This window comes from Sciurus carolinensis, chromosome 2 (assembly GCF_902686445.1).
Source record: "Sciurus carolinensis chromosome 2, mSciCar1.2, whole genome shotgun sequence".
Taxonomy (NCBI): domain Eukaryota; kingdom Metazoa; phylum Chordata; class Mammalia; order Rodentia; family Sciuridae; genus Sciurus; species Sciurus carolinensis.
In genome coordinates, this window is record NC_062214.1 from 152,418,003 (window position 1) to 152,437,718 (window position 19,716).

At 39.2% G+C, this 19,716-nt stretch overlaps 1 protein-coding gene across 3 annotated transcripts in view; it reads left to right on the plus strand.

Annotated features, from left to right (window-relative positions):
• Window positions 1-18,928, plus strand: part of Frmd6 (FERM domain containing 6) — a 254,837-nt gene extending 235,909 nt beyond the window's left edge. For all 3 annotated transcript variants that reach the window (XM_047540498.1, XM_047540497.1, XM_047540499.1), the window contains 4 exons: window positions 5,043-5,378; window positions 6,390-6,521; window positions 9,728-9,819; window positions 15,991-18,928. In XM_047540498.1, coding sequence (XP_047396454.1) covers window positions 5,043-5,378; window positions 6,390-6,521; window positions 9,728-9,819; window positions 15,991-16,275 — 845 coding nt within the window. In that variant the 3' untranslated portion in view covers window positions 16,276-18,928. The remainder of the gene's footprint in view (window positions 1-5,042; window positions 5,379-6,389; window positions 6,522-9,727; window positions 9,820-15,990) is intronic.
• Window positions 18,929-19,716: the final 788 nt, after the last annotated feature.

Below are 19,716 nucleotides of genomic sequence, written 5' to 3' on the forward strand. Positions count from 1 at the left end.
GTCACTGAGTGTCTCCAGCCTCTCAGATTGACAACTGGGAGGTCCCCAAGTTTGACCCAGCAAGAATGACAAAGGAAAGAGAACTTTTTATCTGAGGTCTTTGTGAGCCAGTCCTATGGAGGCTTTACTAAGCTGCAGCTGAAACAGAGCAGTGTATTTGGGGCCCCAGAGTACCAGGCAAATTGGGCCAAGTCAGAGTGAGGAAGAGGATGAAAGTGATGTTGGGGCCTCTAACATCAGAATTCAACTTTACAGTATTAATCTATTGGTTAACCCTTTATCTTGAGTTGTGGCACATTGGGTTTTCTCCATTTAACTCACCCAACTTCTAATTCCCCAAAATACTGTGTCACACATTTACTTATTTTTTTAATGTTTTCAATTTGTTTTTCAAAGTCATGTTGCAGTAGTTTTTATGATAATTAGGCTTTATGGTAATTTGATTATTACAGCTAATGGACCTCAGGATACAACTTTTTATCTTAGGTCTATATCTAAATCAAGTTTTGACCCCTGAAATCTTTTTTTCCTGCAAAACAGGACAACATAATCAATAAAATAACCTTAAATTTGTGCATCTGATTGAGTTCTGTCAGAAACTCTCAATCCACATAAGACCTTCTTTGGAGATTCCCTGATAATTCAGCAGCAGTTAGGACATGAATCACTCCCACTGTCTGCCACCAAACTGTATCAGTCTCAGGAAAGAATTCATATAACTTTCAGGTGCATTGGCTTCCGCTGCTGCCAGGCTGTCTTTTCTTCCCCACTGTGACTCATCAGTATAACAGATATATCTCCCCTAAGCTGACATAAATATTAAGAGGAATTCAATGGAGAGCAGAAGCAGGAGCCTTTGAGAACTGGTGACTTAATTAGGTGCAAAGCCCATAATTTGCCAAGTTTACCTCACTCCTAAATGGCTACAATGGCACCTTGAGAAGTTCATTTATTCCATCAGTTCTCACCTGCAGCATTTTAGTGAATTCTTGTGTATATAACCTTAAGGTGAACCCTTTAGATCCTAAGAGAATTAATGATTGCCTTTTTATTAAAATGTTGTAACAAAACAAACAGGGGATGTAAGTTTATTATAAAAATAATATGTACTCTAAAAAAGTCATAGAAGATGAAGCACAGTAATTTTGTTCCTGCATATTTAAAATGTTCAAGTACATTCTTATTGCCAGTACATCAGAGGAAATTTTTTTATTTGGTCTGTTTAGTTATACATGACAACAGAATGCATTTTGATCCATTGTACATAAATGGAGTATAACTTTATGAAGATTATCATGCTAAGCAAGATAAGCCAATCCCTAGAAACCAAAGGCCAGATGTTTTCTTTGATGAGTGGATGCTGATACCTAAGGTGGGGTTGGGCAAGGGAAGAATGGAGGAACTTTGAATTGAGCAGAGGGGAATGAGGGGAGGGGAGGGGAGGGGCAAGGGGGTGGGAAAGATGGTGAAATGAGATGGACAGCAGAGGAAATTTTTTTAAAAAACTTTTTTTGTAGATGGACACTATACTTTTATATTATGTATTTATTTTTATGTGATGCTCATGACTGAATGCAATGCCTCATACAGGAGGCAAGTGCTCCATTGCTGAGCTACAGCCTCAGCCTCAGAGGAAATTTTTAATGACTTGTTTTTCTGGGTTATAAAATAATACTTGTTGTAGAAAACTTGAAAAATACAGAAATGTGTAAAAAAGAAAAAATTATTATCAATAATATCACTATCCAGAAGTAACCATCTTTAATAGTATATATATATATATATATATATATATATATACACACTATATATAAAATATATATATATACATTTTAAATAATTGGGATATACTGTAAATAGTTTTAAAACTAGCTTTTTTAGTTGCAGAATTTCCATATTCTCCTATAGCATTAAAATTTTACAAAAAAAAAAATAATAAAAGAATTAATGACCCTCCTCTATAGTTTTTAAGATAAAATTCTAAAGGATTTTGCTTTCTTGGAGGGACAAGCTTTGCCCATTACCATGCTTAGTACCTAGTGTATTTGGGAGCTTCCGTGAATAGGCATTTTAGTTTATTCTATGCTATGATAACAAAGTGCCACAGACTGAAGCATTTTATAAAGAACAAAAATGTATTTCCTACAATTCTGGAGGCTGGGAAGTCCAAGATCAAGGGATTGGCACCTGGTGGGGGTGCATGATCCAGAGGACAAGGAGCAAGCAATAGTAATAGTAAAGCAGGAGACAGACATGCAAACTATAATGTAGGGAATTGAAGGATGATAAAGGTGTAAGCTGAACCTTTTATTTAGATGAGTGTAGGTAGATTCAGGGGAAGTTTCTTTTCTTTTTCTTCTTACAAAGGAAGTGTGCTAATATTTTTTTCTGCTTAGAGGTACTTTCAGTCTAAAGAAGGCTTAAGCCAACCTTCTCTGGGCCAACTTTGACCTGAATCCAGTTATCTCATCTGCACTAAGGGCTTATCATTTTAACAAGAACAGCCTCTTTCTTGGAATTAATTTAGGATAAAGAAAGTACTTTTCTTAATTAAATTTCATTTAGAATCACCTTGTCTGAGACACTGTTTTAACATTTTATGGTAGAAAATGATCATGAGAATTTTTCCATATCATTTAGGAGAGAAAAAAAAACATGCCTTTTGTCATTTAAAAAAAAAGTGTAAGTGCAACTTCATTCAGTAACTTGAAAATATTAAGTGTTAGGTTAAGAGGTCAAATTTACTGTACTGTCTTCCAAAATTTTGTATGAAAAACTCTGTTGTCTCTAGGCTTTTACAACAGAGGGAATAAAAAGAACACAGATTGATGATCTATGCTGTTGACACCAGTGATTATTAGGAGGAGCAAGATATTGCATTTTGCATTTCTTAGAATAAATACCAGAATTATTTAAACCTTTCCCTCATTTTGTAACTGGATGAGGCTTCCTCGATGTTTGCAAAAGACCCAAATGATACAAGAAGGGAACAGAATCTAGTCCCTTAGAACACTAAGGCTATGCTGATACATTGACAGCAAATGTGATTTACACTAGGCTCCTGTTACATCTTCGCATAAGTGAACTAATGAGTATAGAGAAACTGTAGTTGATTCTGAGCCTATCAGGAAGATGGGAGTGAAAGGACTTTAAAAAAAAGTTATTGGTGCATTACAGTTATACATAATAGTGGATTTCATTGCTACACATTATTATATGTACTTAACACAATTCAGTCAATTTAATTTCCCATTACCTCCCCTTTCCTGTTTTTCTTTCCTCCCGCTGGTCCCCTTCCTTTACTCTACTGGTCTCTCTTCTATTTTCATGTGATTCCCAACCCCCACTTTTGTTTTCCTTTTTCCTCTCTTGCTGCCATATATGAGAGAAAGCAGATGACTCTTGACTTTCTAAGTAAAAAAGCTATTTTTAAAGATTCAGAAAAGCTTTGAAATATTAGATCCACAATTTCTAATTGTCTTAGAACTGTACAACTGTAGCATCTTAGAGCAGTTATTTGGTTTTTTCTCTCTCTCTCTCTCTCTTTCTACCCTTCCAAGGGCCACATGGCTATTATTTTGAAACAACAGTGAATAGAATTACATGAGAATTTTGTAAACCCTTTGACCCTGTGTCTTCATCTCTGCCCATGTTGACTTCACAAGTCAGGAATCATCAGTCCATCTCATTGCGGTGATGGGGAGGGATCTGCTTCCCAGTTCCTGCTGCTTTCTCTGTGGCTACACACACTCGCCTTTGTGTTTCAACCCAAATCCTTAGAATAACATGAATGAGCTGCAGCCCAGAAATGTCTACGCAGCTTTACCCAATTATTTTTTTTGCATTTTGCATCCTGTAAAGTGCATCTTCCTTCTCCTGTTGCTCGTTCCCTCCCTGGGGAGCCTGTGGTGATTGTACTTCAGAGGTAGATTCAGACCTGGGGAGTGCAAGTATTTTCACAAGACAAGAAACAAGACAATTAAATCCATTAGCAGCCCCCTGAGACCCCAATTACCCATCTAGTTAGCAGTTTCTAAAATAACATCAACTTAACATTCCCCTAGTGCACTCTTGTTTTTAACAGTGTCTAATGTGTTATTTCTCATCAGTATTGAGAAGGCAAGGAGACTAAACAGTTTTTTACATTTTCTGACCTGAAACAGAAAAATATTATTTTTATAGCAGTTGCATCCCTGCAGCTCAGTTTTAATTTCATGCTTTAATAAAAGAGGCTTCCTATTGTCTTTCTAGTGTCTAGCTCTGACTGCATTAAAGACCAGCACTGACATGTTAAATCAAAGAACAAATTTTACCAGTCTGGGGCCACATGGATATAAATCATCAGACCAGTAGTGATTGCAGTGTTTTCAAACTAGAGAATAAAACCTCACTAAATGGAGTAAAGCACTGTTATATTCATGAAAATCTAAACTTTAGAATCTTTGAGAGAAATTTTCAGAATAGTTTTTTCTTAAATTGTATACAACAGCTAGACCTAACAATGGACCAAATTTAACAAATGAACAAACAAAATAAATGGCAATTAGCATAATCATGTTTATTAAATTGTCTTCTACAGCAGTGCTTCTGAAATAACCTGTGGAGAAGGACCAGATTTTTTGAATATCTAATATGTTATGGATTGATACTTTTGTAAAATACAAAATAACATTAGTGACTGTCATGACAATGTCACATTGCTCTGGAAGTTTCTAAATGTTCTCAATTACTACACTTATTTCACTATGGGACAATAACAACTCACAGAAAGAAGTGGTCTGTGACTACACTTTGAACAGCACTCCTCTCTAGTGTTTGAAGCTTCAAAACTCTGAGTGGTTTAAATAGTCCCCTCATGTCTAATGTACTGGTTTTCATTCATTCTGCAGCCTTCCTAAGTCAAGCTCCTCTCTCAGTTTTCACCACTTTCCAGGCACTAGATTCAGAATGTGAAATTATACTTGTTCTTGGCCTGATGACTTTCTCAAGCCATTCCTGTGTCTTAGTTGAATGTGATGATGAGCTGTGTTCTCACCACACAGAGAAGAAGCAGTACCGGGAATCTTACATCAGCGACAACCTGGACCTCGACATGGACCAGCTAGAGAAGCGGTCACGGGCCAGCGGGAGCAGCGCAGGCAGTGTGAAGCACAAGCGCCTGTCTCGCCATTCCACCACCAGTCATAGCAGCTCCCACACCTCAGGCATTGAGGCAGACACCAAGCCCAGGGACACAGGGCCAGAGGACAGCTACTCCAGCAGTGCCATCCACCGCAAGCTGAAGACCTGCAGCTCAATGACCAGCCATGGCAGCTCCCATACCTCAGGGGTAGAGAGTGGTGGCAAAGACCGGCTAGAAGAGGATTCACAGGATGATGGTAACAGTACTGTCATCACCAGATCACTTTTTTTCCCTGCAGTTTTTTCAAGTATTGCTTCTGTATAATTGGTGCCTAGGGAGCAACTAGGTAGTGGTTACAGAGAAGCGGTATCTTGTGGTTTTCCCCCATAACTTGATCAAGTTGCTTGTGTTTGGCTATGAACAAGAAAGACATCCTCTGGCCGAGATCTTTGCAGCCAGAGGGTTGGCTGTTTATGTGAAGTAGGCTGGAGGTTAGTCCTACAGCCCTGGTGTCTGTATTTCTGATTACCAGATTAAATAAGGCAAAGTTAGTGGTTAGGACAGCAGAGTGGAGTTCAGTGATAGTGACAGAAATATCTTGAACTTCTGCTCCCTCCCCTAAAAAATATTTGGGTCCATGGCATTCATTAGATTAGCACCTGACTGCTAGGAACTTAGTCTCTCTTATGGAAATCAGATGAGACCTATGGCCTATGTCAGCCTAACTTAGCACTTATTGCCTCTTTTTAATTTTTTTTTTTCCTGTCTCAGATAAGTGCTATAGCATTCTAGTTGGGTGAAAAAATGTTGACCCTGTTAAGGGAAACTGCAGAACATGTTTACTATAGAATTCATGTGACTCTCAAAGCAAGTCTCTTAAGTGCCTTGAGTGGGTGAGAGGGAGCTTCAGGAACTGCCCATTCTGCCTACATCTGTAGTCCATGCTTTGGCAAATGGCCCATCAACCTCAGCTTGCTCTTGATCATCACAGTAAGGTCACAGTTTTTCTTCTTCCTTAAATAATTAAGAATAATTGATGATTAAATCATGTCATGAGAGGATACATAGGTAACACAGCAGTCCTGTGGAATAAAGAACAAGTGACTCTTGGCTGAGAACTGTCCCTAGAATTTCCTATTGAAGAGTCTTACTAGAAGATTTACTTACAAATATGTATAATTGTATGACCACCTTCAAAATGTCGCAGTAGATCGTGGTCATCATTTCCCTTCATGTCATTAAATGTCTTCTCTCTCTTCTGGGTTAGAAATAGAGATGTTGGTTGACGACCCCAGGGACCTGGAGCCCATGAATGAGGAAGCTCTGGAAGTCAGCCCAGATGTGTGCATTTACATCACGGAGGACATGCTCGTGTCCAGGAAGCCGAATGGGCACTCTGGTGAGTTCTATGACCAGTCTTTCCCTGAGGCAGTGGATTATCCCAGACAGAAAAGCAGAAGATAGAAGGGGTGGGTGGGAGCTCTAGATCAGAGCAGGACTAGAAGAGAGCTACTCCAAGTCACTGTCCTAGACTGCAGGGCCAAGTACCTTCTGTGAGAGAAAGGAGGGAATTAGCATCTTCTATCCCATGCTTTGAACAACAGGTAGTTGCATAAAAGGGTTTTCTTTATTTTTTTGCTTTTAAATCAGAGTCAGAGAATCATACAATAACTCTGGAATGGGCTGGAGACCTTTCATTCTGGCCTCCTATGTTCTTACAGGTGAGAAAACTATAGGTTTAGAGAGAGAAGTGCTTCATGTCTAGACCCAGAAGTCAAGCCTCTAGGTTTGTCTTGTTTGGTATTCCCCTCTGTGACGTAGAGGTACAGGAAGGAGTCTTGAGGCAAAAACATGCCAAACAGGGTTGACCTTAGAAGATACTCTTAAATTCCATTTTGATATAAATTCCTCTAGAAGGCACGCATTCACTGTCACCCTGTTTTAGGATTACATAATATTATATATGTTTCTACCATATGAAAGATACTATCTTTTAAAGGCAGCTGTGTGGATTTCATTCTTAAACCTAAGTTGCTTCTGTTTGCTTTTACACACATCATGAATCAGTCTCTGTTCTTTCAGGAAATCTGCCTTAGGAGCCCATTCTGTAGAAGTGGCCTGAGTACTTATTGTCCTGCCACTTCCAGCTTTGATGGAGTGAAAGGCCCTGTTCCAACTGGGGTGTGGCCTGTCATTGCCCTGTTAGCCCCTCAGTCCCAGGTGCTTGAGCCTCTCATGAGTGTCTGGCACCAAGAATCAGAGGGAAACAGACTGACACGTACAGCCCCCATCATCCTGGCACTGCTGTGCAAAAATATAGGGTGCCTTTAACTACCTTTAATTTACTTAAGACAAACCATGTCCTGCAGATGCTCTGTAGGCCCATTCTTCCTCACCAACAGACTCTTGATGCTGGTCCCTGTAGATGTGCTTATAGTTCATAGGCTAAACTTTGCTCCTTTTGCCCATTTGCTCTATTATGTTAAATTTCCTCTTTAAAAATACAGGTAAATATATGTTAAGAACATATACTATGTTCACAATTATAGGCACATGATAGATACATAGGTAGCTCTACATTTATTTGTGAAATGAAAATAGTCGAAAGTAGTGTACACTGCAGGGCCTGAGGAAAGGAGGACATGGGGACAGCCAACTTGTACTTTGTGTATTTCTATGTTCAACTTCTATAAAGTTGTTAATCTTGTAATTTAAGTAGAAATAAAATTTAAATAGGATGGCTGTTTTAAAAAATTATACCCAAAAAAATTCTGTTGACATGTTATTTATATTACCAAAAAAAGGAAAAGACCAATAAATGGTTAAGTTATACTCTATACATACAATGGAATGTCATTCAACCATTACATATGAGACTTTCAAAGAATACTTAATAACATATGAAAGATAGATAAACAGTATGAATTGTATAAAAGTATGATCTAATTTTTAAAAGTTTATATAAAAAAATATAGAAAAATAAAAATATTAGCCTTTTCTCTGTATGATATGATTATGGGTGACTTCCAAATTCTCTACAATGTGAGCATGTAAACGTTATTTTTAAAACACTGAGATAAGGTTGAGTAGGAATGAGGAATACAACTCTGCCCTTCTTTTTTATGAAGTGTGATGGTAGGTCAGAGTTTTGAGCATCTGCTTGATTCTGATTTTTTCTTTTTTTTTTTTTTTTTTTTGGTGGTGAGTGTGGGTTTTGGAGAAGAGTATTTGCAGGCATGATAACCAAGGGTACATTTACCAGAAAATTCACAAGGAACCATACCGTGGTCCAGCCCAAGTCAACACATTCCTATGAGGATTTGTTTAAAGGTTAGGGCTCTTCACAAAGTGTCTCTCTCAAGAAAGCCTCTACAAAAGCAGTGTGTACTAACCCATGAGTCTCATCTGAGAGTTCTTTAAACGTCCTTGTGTTTTCCAGGAATGTTTTTACAAATTTCATGTTTCAGTTGAACTGATTTTTAAAACCGCCCTGTATACAAGGCATCTGCTGAGCTGTGAATCATTAAAATGTTTCAGAAGCATTAAGGAATAGAACACAAAAGCCATTCCTATAGGTTGAATAAAAATCCCATTTCTTGAGATTCTTTGCTTGTGAGGTAGGGATGTACTTTTCCTAAGCCCTTTGGCCTTATTGAATGTAGGACTGGACCTACTCATTTCCTTCATGTATCAATGAAGAAATATCTCAGTGGGGGTTCACTTACATCTCCAGTTCTTGTATTTTAGCTTCTGAAACTTTTTTTTTTCGGGGTACTTCACTCACATGCCACAGTCATAACGGGAAATGTCAGCCCTGGGTTTCTGTTTCTGAAAATTCATTAGGTTTTTCCTGAGCACCAAGTTAATTAGGGGCTATGTTGATCTCAAAGACTCACAGAATCCTCACCATGGCCTCCCATCTTGGTCTCTTCCCAGCGGAATCTGTAATGGGATGTATGTGCCACAGTGGCTTTGGCTTCATCAGCCAAGAGGAGCTCCTCACCCGTGTCACACATTCACTGCCAGGCATCAAAAAACCCTAGTGAACTGGAGCTGTTATCAGCCCCAAGTTGTAAGAGGAGACTAAGACATGGGGAGGCTCAGTCATTGGCCAGGATACACAACTACTTCATTATCTGGCCAAGTTCCAGCTCAGACCTGTCTGACTCCAAAGACCAGTCCACATACCTAACCACTACATGTCCAAGTGGAAGCCAACTTAGAAGGCTGCATCCTCTTCCCCAGCGAGTAGACTCAATGTTAGTGATATGTGAAAGTGAGAGACTATGAGATTTCACAGAGACTATTTTATACCTGCAATCTTTGTCTTTATTTTTAATATTGTCCTAAATAGCTTATTTAGATGTTTGTTTCAGAAAAGTTCAACTCTAAACTTCTTTCTCCACTCTAGCCCTGCTTTTACACACTACCCTCTCTGTTTCTGCAAAAGAATATATGCCATCTGATAAGCCACCAAAGGGTCACAAAGAGGCTCCTCAGTAATGAATACTGTTGTATTTTTCTTTCCCAGTAGTAGCATATATCAAAATAGAGATGTGACTAATCTGAAATATTCATTGTTTTCTTCTCTGTATTTTACCTCAGGGTTGATTGTGAAAGAAATCGGTTCTTCCACATCCAGCTCTTCAGAAACGGTTGTCAAACTTCGTGGCCAGAGTACTGATTCTCTTCCACAGGTACTAAAGGAATTGAAAATTTTTAAATTAGCAACTGGAATTTTAAAATTTTAATCAGGAACCATTTTTATTTACATAAATGAGCAATAAATTAACCCAAGGAGATGATTCTTCTCAGATACATACATTTTGTTTTATTCTGAATTTATTTTTATTTTGTTAGTTCCACTTAGTTTTGACTTGGTTTTTATTTGCAAAAATTGTATACTTTGTTTCACACTTTTTGTAAGTGAAAGTCTGTGGTCTTCTGGCTTCAGATTAACTGCACTTGTACATGTGTCTGTGTGGGCAATTGATCTCAGAACCTAGTGGAATAATATTCTTGTTGGGTGTGTTGTGTCAGAAGTATTTCCACATTCTGGTTATTGCACTCAGATTGAATTTTTCAAGTATGCTGAGCTAGAGCAGTTGACAACCTGTGATCACTGTTAAACTATTAAAATGTCAAAAGATACAGTAAAAGTACTCTGAAACTTAGGGTTTCCACATTTGGATTTATTCTGCCTGTTACTGCTATTCCCTGAGCACTTGCTCCTCCTCCTATACCTCTCTTTCTTGGGCTCTCTGTGTTGCTTATGTGTGAGGTTTTGTTTGTGTCTGTTTCCTTTTTCTTTCCCCCTTCCTCTTTTCCTTCCTTTTTTTTTTTCTTCCTTCTTTCTTTCTTTCTCTAGCATTTTGAGTCGCTTTATCCCCTACTTTTTATCCCTTCTTCCCTTTTTTCTCATTTTTCTTTTTATTCCCATCAAAGTAGCCATAATGTAAAAACGACATTTATTTAATATTTTTTCTGGGAATTCCAAGTAATTTTTAAAACTGTAATACCAATGATGAATTAAAGTCCAAAGTCAGACTGTGTGGTTTGCAGCTCCATCATCCAGTGTTAACTCTGTTGTACAGAAAACTCTCCATGGGGCTCAACTGAGAATCAAGTTCCACATCTATATATGTAGACATCACAGGCACATGTGTGTGTGCCTGGAGGACTTGTGGGGATGATCAAATGATCCTGTGTGTAAGATCCTGTTGGAGCCTGGGAAGAAGACATCAGTACAAAGTGCAAGTGGTGTCACTCAGATGTGACTCTTGGTAGCAAAATGTCCTGTAGCTTTTACCTCAAGCAAAGGTGATACCTGAACGCTGCCTACTGCCACCCTCAGGACCCCAACCAGGATCCCAAATGACATTCAGTTCCTGTCCCTATAGACTTCTCTGTGGGGGTGAACAGTTTCTCAACCCTTCCTTGTTCCGATGACCTTAACAAGGTTGAGGAGGGCCTTTCAGGAGACAAGTACAAAAGCAACACCGTGCCTCTGAGCATATTTGACTACGTGCCCTTGAAGAAGCTTTGCCTCCTTCATCACAAGCAATCTTCCTACAGCAGTGAAGCTTGTCTTCGGACATGATGTCAGTTCCTTTGCACTCCAACTGTATCATCATGCAGTGGTGAACAGTATCAAACAGATAGGAAGTCATACAGCAATGGCAGTGACAGACTGTGGTCATCCAGCTGTTAAAGATGTTTAAGTTCTGTGAGCCTACATTTGTTGTTGGCAGTTGCCTCCAGATAGCGTCTGACAGCCATCGGTATGATTGGGTATTTTGTGGAGCTGGAGTGCAGAGGGATGATGAAGATCACATGAAGATATTACTAAAAGTTGGAGGCATACTAGTTTTGCCTATAGAGGTTGAGGACTGCTCTGCATTATGCCTGGGCCTTTGGCCAAGCAGAAATGGTGGCTTTTCTAATAGAGAATTGTAAGATCGACCTCAGTGATCATGAAGGCAACACACCATTGATGAAGGCACTACAGTACATGGAAGAGCAGTGTGCAAATATCCTATTAGAACATGGTACCAATCCACATGTTCACAACATCAGGAATGAAATGACTCTTCACCAGGCTGTTGCTTTGAAATTACCATCTCTAGTGGAAAAACTGATTTCACTAAATGTGAATTTGGAAGCCAAAACCAAGAATGGCCATACACCACTTTTACTTGTCATAAAGTATAAAAAAGAACTGATGGTAGAGATTTTAATTCAGAGGAAAACAAATATACATGCTGTTGAACTGAAGGGAAGAACAGCCCTCATGTTTGCTCTGGAACACGAATCAGAACACATAGCTGAGCTGCTTCTCCAGAATGGCATCGATGTCTCTGCTACAGATAACTCTCAACAGATGGCATTAGCTTATGCTGCTGCTAGTGGTCATAGTGGTCATAGGGAATTAATTCAATATATGAAAGCAGAACCTAAAAGTTCTGAAAATATCAACCCAGTGGATGGAAATTCTACAATTGATCCTTTAAACAGTCGTCCCACTGAAACTGATCCTGATGGTGCCTGTCTTACATTGGATGAGCTCTACTATCAATCTTATTTAAAGAATGTCCCCGAAGAAGAAGGAGAATCACATCAAGCTTCTAATGAATCAAGGAAAGAGGAAGCAAACACTGACACTAGGGAACCAGGAAGCAGAACATTACCTGACAACTGTAATGCTGATTGTAAAAAGAAAAAGGTGGTTGAAACCACTCTTGTAGAACATTGCAGCATAAAGAACAATCCACATTTTCTCTTCATATTAGTTGGCCCAAAACCCAAACAGGCCAATGCTTCATCTGGAGACTTTAATGTGAAAAATTTTCATCCTTGCCTACCAGGAAGTAGGCAAGGAACCCTTACCAACTGAAGAAGAGAAGGGCACCTCTCTGAGTCTTCCTCAGAAATGCATCGGTGGTTTATCTGGTGATGCATATCAAAGAGAGAAACATGGCATAAGAGGACCTATAGAAGACGTACTGTTAGATGTAACATCAGAGGAAAAGGAGGAAGGGCTTAGTGGCCCTGAAAATAAGCAGTCACAGCAGGCTGTCTGCGCCTACTCTCCACTGAGACCCGAAGCCCCTCTTTCCATCATCATGCGGCCACACTCCAGTCCGACTCCATCCGTGGAGACATCAGGAAGCATTAGGCTTTCTCGGGCCTTGGGCCACCAGGATGTTGAGGAGTGGCTTCCGTGACCTCATGCCTGCACTGCAGACAGCGCCTGAGGTCACAGAGGGGCGACATGACAGCGCAGTGGCGTCACGGCTCCCATGGCAACCGGAGACGCTTCCGGTCCTGGCTGCTTCAGACCCGAGATTCAAAACAAGCACCGGCTCCGCAGAGACGGTAAGAGGAAAGACGAAGAGGAGCGAGGGCCAGGCGCCTGATGTTTCAAGAGATGGGATCCTAACATCTTGGCCCAGTGGAAGAGGAGCTATGGTGTGTGCGGGGAGCAGCCTAGCGGACCGTGGATTGCTCCGGGTTCAGGCAGGACAGGCGACCCCGCTGAAGCCTGACAACTCGCACTACCCTCCAGGCCTGCTAGGTGGCGCTGTGCTGGTTTGGCCACCCCGGGCATCATGACAGACTGGTCACCTAGCTCCTGCTGCGGGCAGTGAGCCCCCACGAGATCTAGGGGACCAGGTAGGGACGGAGAGCTGCTGAGGGCACGTGGGTCACCAAGCTTAGCACCGGCCCCTGGTGGCATTGCCCTCCAAAACCGCTCCTCCAGGTCTGGTCACACCCGGGCTTTGATTGAGTCAGGCAACTGGCCTAGGGCCCCACCAGCCACACAGCATGATCGCTGCTGACAGTTCAGGACCGGGGAACGTTCAGCCCAGCTCCCTGCTTTAGGTACAAACCCACCTAAATGCATTTTTCTCATAGTAGACAAAGATGCCAAAAATGTGCAATGTAGAAAAGATGCATCTTTAACAAATGGTGCTGGAAAAATTGGAAATCCATATGCAGCCAAATGAAACTAAACCCCTATCTCTCACCCTGCACAAAACCCAACTCATAAAAGATCAAGGGCCTAGGAATTAGACCAGAGACTCTGCTCCTAATAGAAGAAAAAGTAGGTCCAAATCTTCATCATGTTAGCTTAAGACCAGATGTCCATAACACGACTCCCAAAGCACAAGAAATGAAAGCAGGAATCAACAAATGGGATAGATTGAAAAAAAGCTTTTCCTCAGCATACGAAATGATCAGCAATGTCAAGAGAGAGCCTACAGAGTGGAAGAAATTCTTTGCCACACACATTTCTGATAGAGCACTAATCTCTAGAATCTATATATAAGTCAAAAAACTTTACACCAAGAATGCAAATAACCCTGTCAATAAATGGGCTAAGTAATGAGTAGACATTTCACAGAAAAGATCTACAAGCAATGACCAGCTATATTATAAAATGTTCAAAATCTCTAGTGATAAGAGAAATGCAAATCAAAATCACCCTAAGATTTCATCTCATCCCAATTAGAATGGTGATTAGCAAGAATTCAAGCAACAATAGGTGTTGTCGGGGAAGTGGGGGAAAAGGTACACTCATACATTGCTGGTGGGATTGCAAATTAGTGCAGCCACTCTGGAAAATATTGTGGATATTCCTTAGAAAACTTGGCATGGAACCACCAGCTATCCCACTCCTTGGCCTATACCCAAAGGACTTAAAATCAGCATACTACAGTGACATAGCCATATCAATGTTTATAGCAGCTCAATTCACAATAGTTAGGTTGTGGAACTAACCTGGATGCCCTTCAACGGTTGAATGGATAAAGAAACTGGGATATATATATGATATATATCATATATATATATATATATATATATATATAATGGAATATTATTCAGTCATAAAAAAGAATAATGTGGCATTTGCAGGTAAATGGATGCAGTGGAGAATATCTTGCTAAGTGAGATAAGCCAATCCCAAAAAAACAAAGGCTGAATGATTTCTCTGATAAGTGGATGATGATACATAATGTGGGTTGGGAGTGAGGCAAGAATGGAGGAAGGATGGATTGTATAGAGGAAAAAGAGTGGTAGGGATGGTGTTGGGGAAAGAAAAATAACAGAATGAGACAAACATCATCACCTTATATACATGTATGAGTATGCAAATGGTGGAACTCTACTTCGTGTACAACCAGAGAAACAACAGTTGTACACCATTTGTGTAAAATGAATCAAATTTTAAAAATTCTATGAGGCTATTAATTCAGATGGGGTAAGCCTCTTCAAAGTCCTAAGGCAGAAGAATTCTTTTAAGAGTTCAAATTTTTTATTTATGAAATATAATCATTTCCTCCACAAATATCTGGGTTAAAAAAAAAAAACCTTGTCAGGCTAACAAAGGTAATTTGAGTCTTTTTCTTTTCTTGAATCACATTCAAGAAAATTCAGAAAATAAAACTCCATGTAGTTTAAAAAAAATAAAACTACTTCTCCCAAAAAAAAAAAAAAAAAAAAAAAGTGATATCTCATTCTAGCCAGACTGTGCTTTTTAGTACAGAGCAACGAAAGTTATGATACCTGGTTTTCTTAATCAACCCAATAAGTATCTTCCATTCATATAATTATCTGAAACATTTTTTTCACTATTAATGGGATAATGAGTTCCAAAAGTCTGCTACCTTCTATAAAGCATTTGGCAGGACACAATTTCGTAGTGTTCAGGAACAGCCTGTTAGTCCTGGTACTTGCCTCTCAACCTTTTCAGCACCAAGAATACTTTATATTCTACCCAGGAATTATGGCTTTTTAAAAATTCCTTCTTCGAATTGTGCTTCTTGAGCAATAAATTATTTTTTCCATTTCGTATTAAACTGATAACAGACCTCAGCACAAGAGTGTAGTTGCACTGAATTGCCATATCCTGGTAAGAAAAGCAAATAGTATCATTACCTTTACAACCTTATTTTATGATAATTACTTGATTTCTGGAATGCTAGGGATAGTTGGATTCCTGTTGAATTTGTATTTCTTTGCTTTGGGTATTTTTCTGTTAATCTGTTAATGGGGGGAATAATAGCATCTGCCTTCTAAAGCTGTTGGGAAGATTAAATAGCTTAGTATTGTGATAAGTGTTTAGAGCAGACCTGGCACATAGTAAGTGCTCAGTAAATGTTGGCTGCTGTTGGTGTCAGTGATGGTGGTGATTTCTCACACAGAGTCCCAGAGGCCCAAAATCCACTGATTGGAAACCGCTTTCTAAAATATAAGGATTATTTAGCTTTTCATGATTTTGCAGCTTCTCTCTTTGTGGGCAAACGTGCTAACCTTTCACTTAATCAATACTCTTAAAGTCATCTCCACCTTCCCTTACTTTGCAGACTATATGTCGAAAACCAAAGACTTCCACCGACAGACATAGCCTGAGCCTTGATGACATCAGACTTTACCAGAAAGACTTCTTGCGCATCGCAGGTCTATGTCAGGACACTGCTCAGAGCTACACCTTTGGGTGTGGTCATGAACTGGACGAAGAAGGCCTGTACTGCAACAGCTGCTTGGCTCGGCAGTGTGTCAACATCCAAGATGCTTTTCCAGTCAAGAGAACCAGCAAATATCTTTCTCTGGATCTCACTCATGATGAAGTTCCAGAGTTTGTTGTGTAAAGTAACACCTGTGTGCAGCCAAGTGGGCGGCCTGCTGTTCACCAGAGGCTGTGGAAGTCATGGGTTCTTTACATATTGTGCCATATTTCTTCACCCCAAACATAGCTCTTTCTTTATAATATTTGTGATGGAAACAAAAGCCTCGGGACAATTGCACTTTAAGTATTATGCAGAGGTGAAAGAACTACAGAGAATGTACAGCAAGACAAGTGCCCAAATGTTTATTGATCCTTTGGAAGGAAATGTGCTTTACTGGTTACCAGGCCTTCAGACTGTTGGACCGTGGTGTGTTTGTTTATCTGTTGTTTTTTTTAATTCAGTTAAATATAGCATTACAGTTTCTACCACATGAAAGATGTTAGGCTTATTTGTTTGCTTGTAAATTTTTTTTTTACCACTCCCTCGTGAAGTGCTCATGGTTTGAGGGAGGAGAGAGGGAAGGTTCTCTCTTCTTGTATTGGAGAGAACTTTGTTTAGTATATAGCCATTGCTGCCTCACTGAGGATGTCCCAACGTGAACACTAATGAAGTGGTCACAGTCGTGTGGTTCTAGCAAGCCAAAGATATGTGCATAACAGAGGCACCGCTGATAGCCAAGAAGACGTGAATTAAGCAATAACCACAAGAGTGTGCACGCTGTGATGCCTGTGACTCCTCCACGCCTGGTCAGTGCCGTGTCCTCCTCTTTGCTCTTCCAGAAAGCTCTGGGATTCCGTCGAGTTCCTCCTTGGAGTAACAGACGAGTTGTGCTCATGACATCATGCATTTTGTGGCCTTCACAAAGCTGGTGTCTGTTGAAACAATGGGAATGTCTGAGAAAATGTACTTGGTGGTGTTCTGCTTGTTACTTTTCAATTATCAAGAACAAATGACGGTACTGCTCATTTCTGCTTAACCAAAATCCCCTACCCATGTGTTTATATTATACATATATAAATACATGGGATTATGTGTGTTTATATGTGTTTAAAGATTACTTACTCTTCATTTTGACTTCCATAGCTATCTTGCATATATAAACTTCCTTGTTCAGTACTGAGGATACATCACTGAATGAATGATACAGACAATCAGTTGATATGTGTAGAGTTAAGAATGACTTTTTCCTCATGTGCCTTTGGCCATGATTCTCAATCCTGATTGCATAATAGAATAATTTGGGAAACTTTTTAAAAAGTAATAATGTCTGGGTCCCAACCCAGACCAATTAAATCAGTCTCAAATGGGTGGGACCCAGGTGGAATTGCCTTTTGCTTTAAGGTTTTCCAGATGGAGCTAATATGAAACAGGGTTGAAAACCACTGATCTGGAGGGTGTTCTTTGCTAATTTTGAAGTAAAAGTGTACAGAAGATATTAGTATACAAGAAAGGGCCATTTTTAAGACAGTTACTGCCATGCTGCTGTTATGATGTATAATGAACCAAGTCAGAAGGATAAATCTATCCACCTTTTGATGTACAATAAAAAATGTTGCTTGTGCTTCAGGAGAGAACTTCATAGCACAGTGTCTTTCTATGGGATGTTTTTTAATGATTTAGTATTTTACAACATTTGTTTACCATATTTTGATAAACCATTTTTGCTATTTGCCAGGTTTTATTAAAAAGATCTATATATTATTTTCTAAAGAAAGTCATATTTTTGTACAAAATTATGTTTTCGGGTAACAAAGAAATAGATTTAGGGGGACAATAGAACATAGCAGTGTTACTGTGGATGGGAGTCAGTATTAAAACATGTGACTGCAAACACACCCCACCCATGCCGCCCCACCCTGCCAGGGGCACAGCAGCAGAAGAATTCATCCCGTTAGCTTCACCTGACACTTTAAGAGGGGAAAAAAAAGTCCTGTATAGTCCTACGGTCATGAGATTTTTTGCTTTTTCAAATGCTTTCAAAGAACCAAAGTTTCAGATATCAGAATGTATAAAAGTATCTCAGTCTCTGTATAAACAATAAAAGAATGAAGATTGTTTAATGATTTTTATTTACAAGTCATTAAACAATCCACCATATCTTGTTGCTGTTTAAGAGACAAATCCTGGTCAAGTTTGTACTCTGAAGAACCCAGATTATAATGTGGTGCATTTCCTTAGCCCTTAGTGTTTCTTGCAAACTTTTTTTTTTTTTAAGTATTTAATTGAACAGGTAGCACCTTATACTTTTTTTCTCTGCTTCAGCTAGAATCAGACCTTCAGGGTTTTGCCAGCATTGTTGGTGGTTTTGCACACCCTCTTTGTAATTGGATTTGTGAATAGTCTTGGTGGGTTTTCAAAAATGAGACATGCTAGGGAACATTTTTGCTTTTCGATCCACTATTTGCAGCAGAATTATATATGTGTGTGTGTGTATGAAAATCCACTTTGAATAATCTACATTTTTTTATTTGGAAATTGTTTTAAAAAAATAAAAATGGAAAAGTATAAAGCCATTATTTATTCTGCATTTGTTACATATCCATTGCTAGTAAATATACCAGTTTGGTATATGTTGTCTCTATACATCATCTACATTTGTATTTGCAACAATGAGCTTTATATCTACATAAACTGTAAATAATCCTTTCTGTGAAAGGATCATCATATCAGGATGATACCAAAAGTATGTAAAAAAAAAAAAAACTTCATTATTTTGTAATTATTTCTTATAGGCGTTTCATGGTAAGATTAGTAGTCAATAAAGTTACTTTTTTTGCCTTTAAGGTGTCTCTTTATTATTAGACTTTCTCAAGCAAGAAGCATGAAGACATGAATATGTTTTCTTTCTGTCCTTCTGTCCTATAATGGAGCATATTAAAGGACAACCTAAAGGTCCCATGTGATAAAATTCCAAGCAACACAGTCCTGGTGGTGAGGATGGTTGTAGCTGTCACTGAGCACCCCTGTGTGCCAGGCCCTGTTTGCATGTCCTGGAACTGCATGTATTAACTCATTTAATCCCCATATTCCCACAAGGAAGGTGCTTTTTTATTATCAAGTTAGAGGAGGGAACCAAGGAGACCTTTCACAGCTTCTACCAAAAGTTTAACATATATGGAATAGAGCCATTTGGTCAAAGCATGGAATCCAAATCAAAACTTTTCTAGTGGGATGTTACTCAAGAATTTTGCATAATACCTGGTAAATTTAAATAAATTGGAGTCAATGGAAGAAAATACCTGTCTACCTGTTCTGCATCTGATACTACTCACATGTCCAATCATCCTTTCAAGGAGTTGTCGCCCTTCTTATTTCACAGTGAACTGCCCAAGATCTGACTGCTGGTGCAGCATTTTTTCTACCAGAATCGTGTTCTGTCACATATACCTTGTTACCCAATGCCCTTAGAGAAACTTCAGATCCTAACAGAGATGACAGACTCCCTTTTGGTAGTGTTGAGAAGTGAAATTTGCTTGCTAATTTGATGATTTTTTTAAAGTACCCATTATGTGCCAGACATAA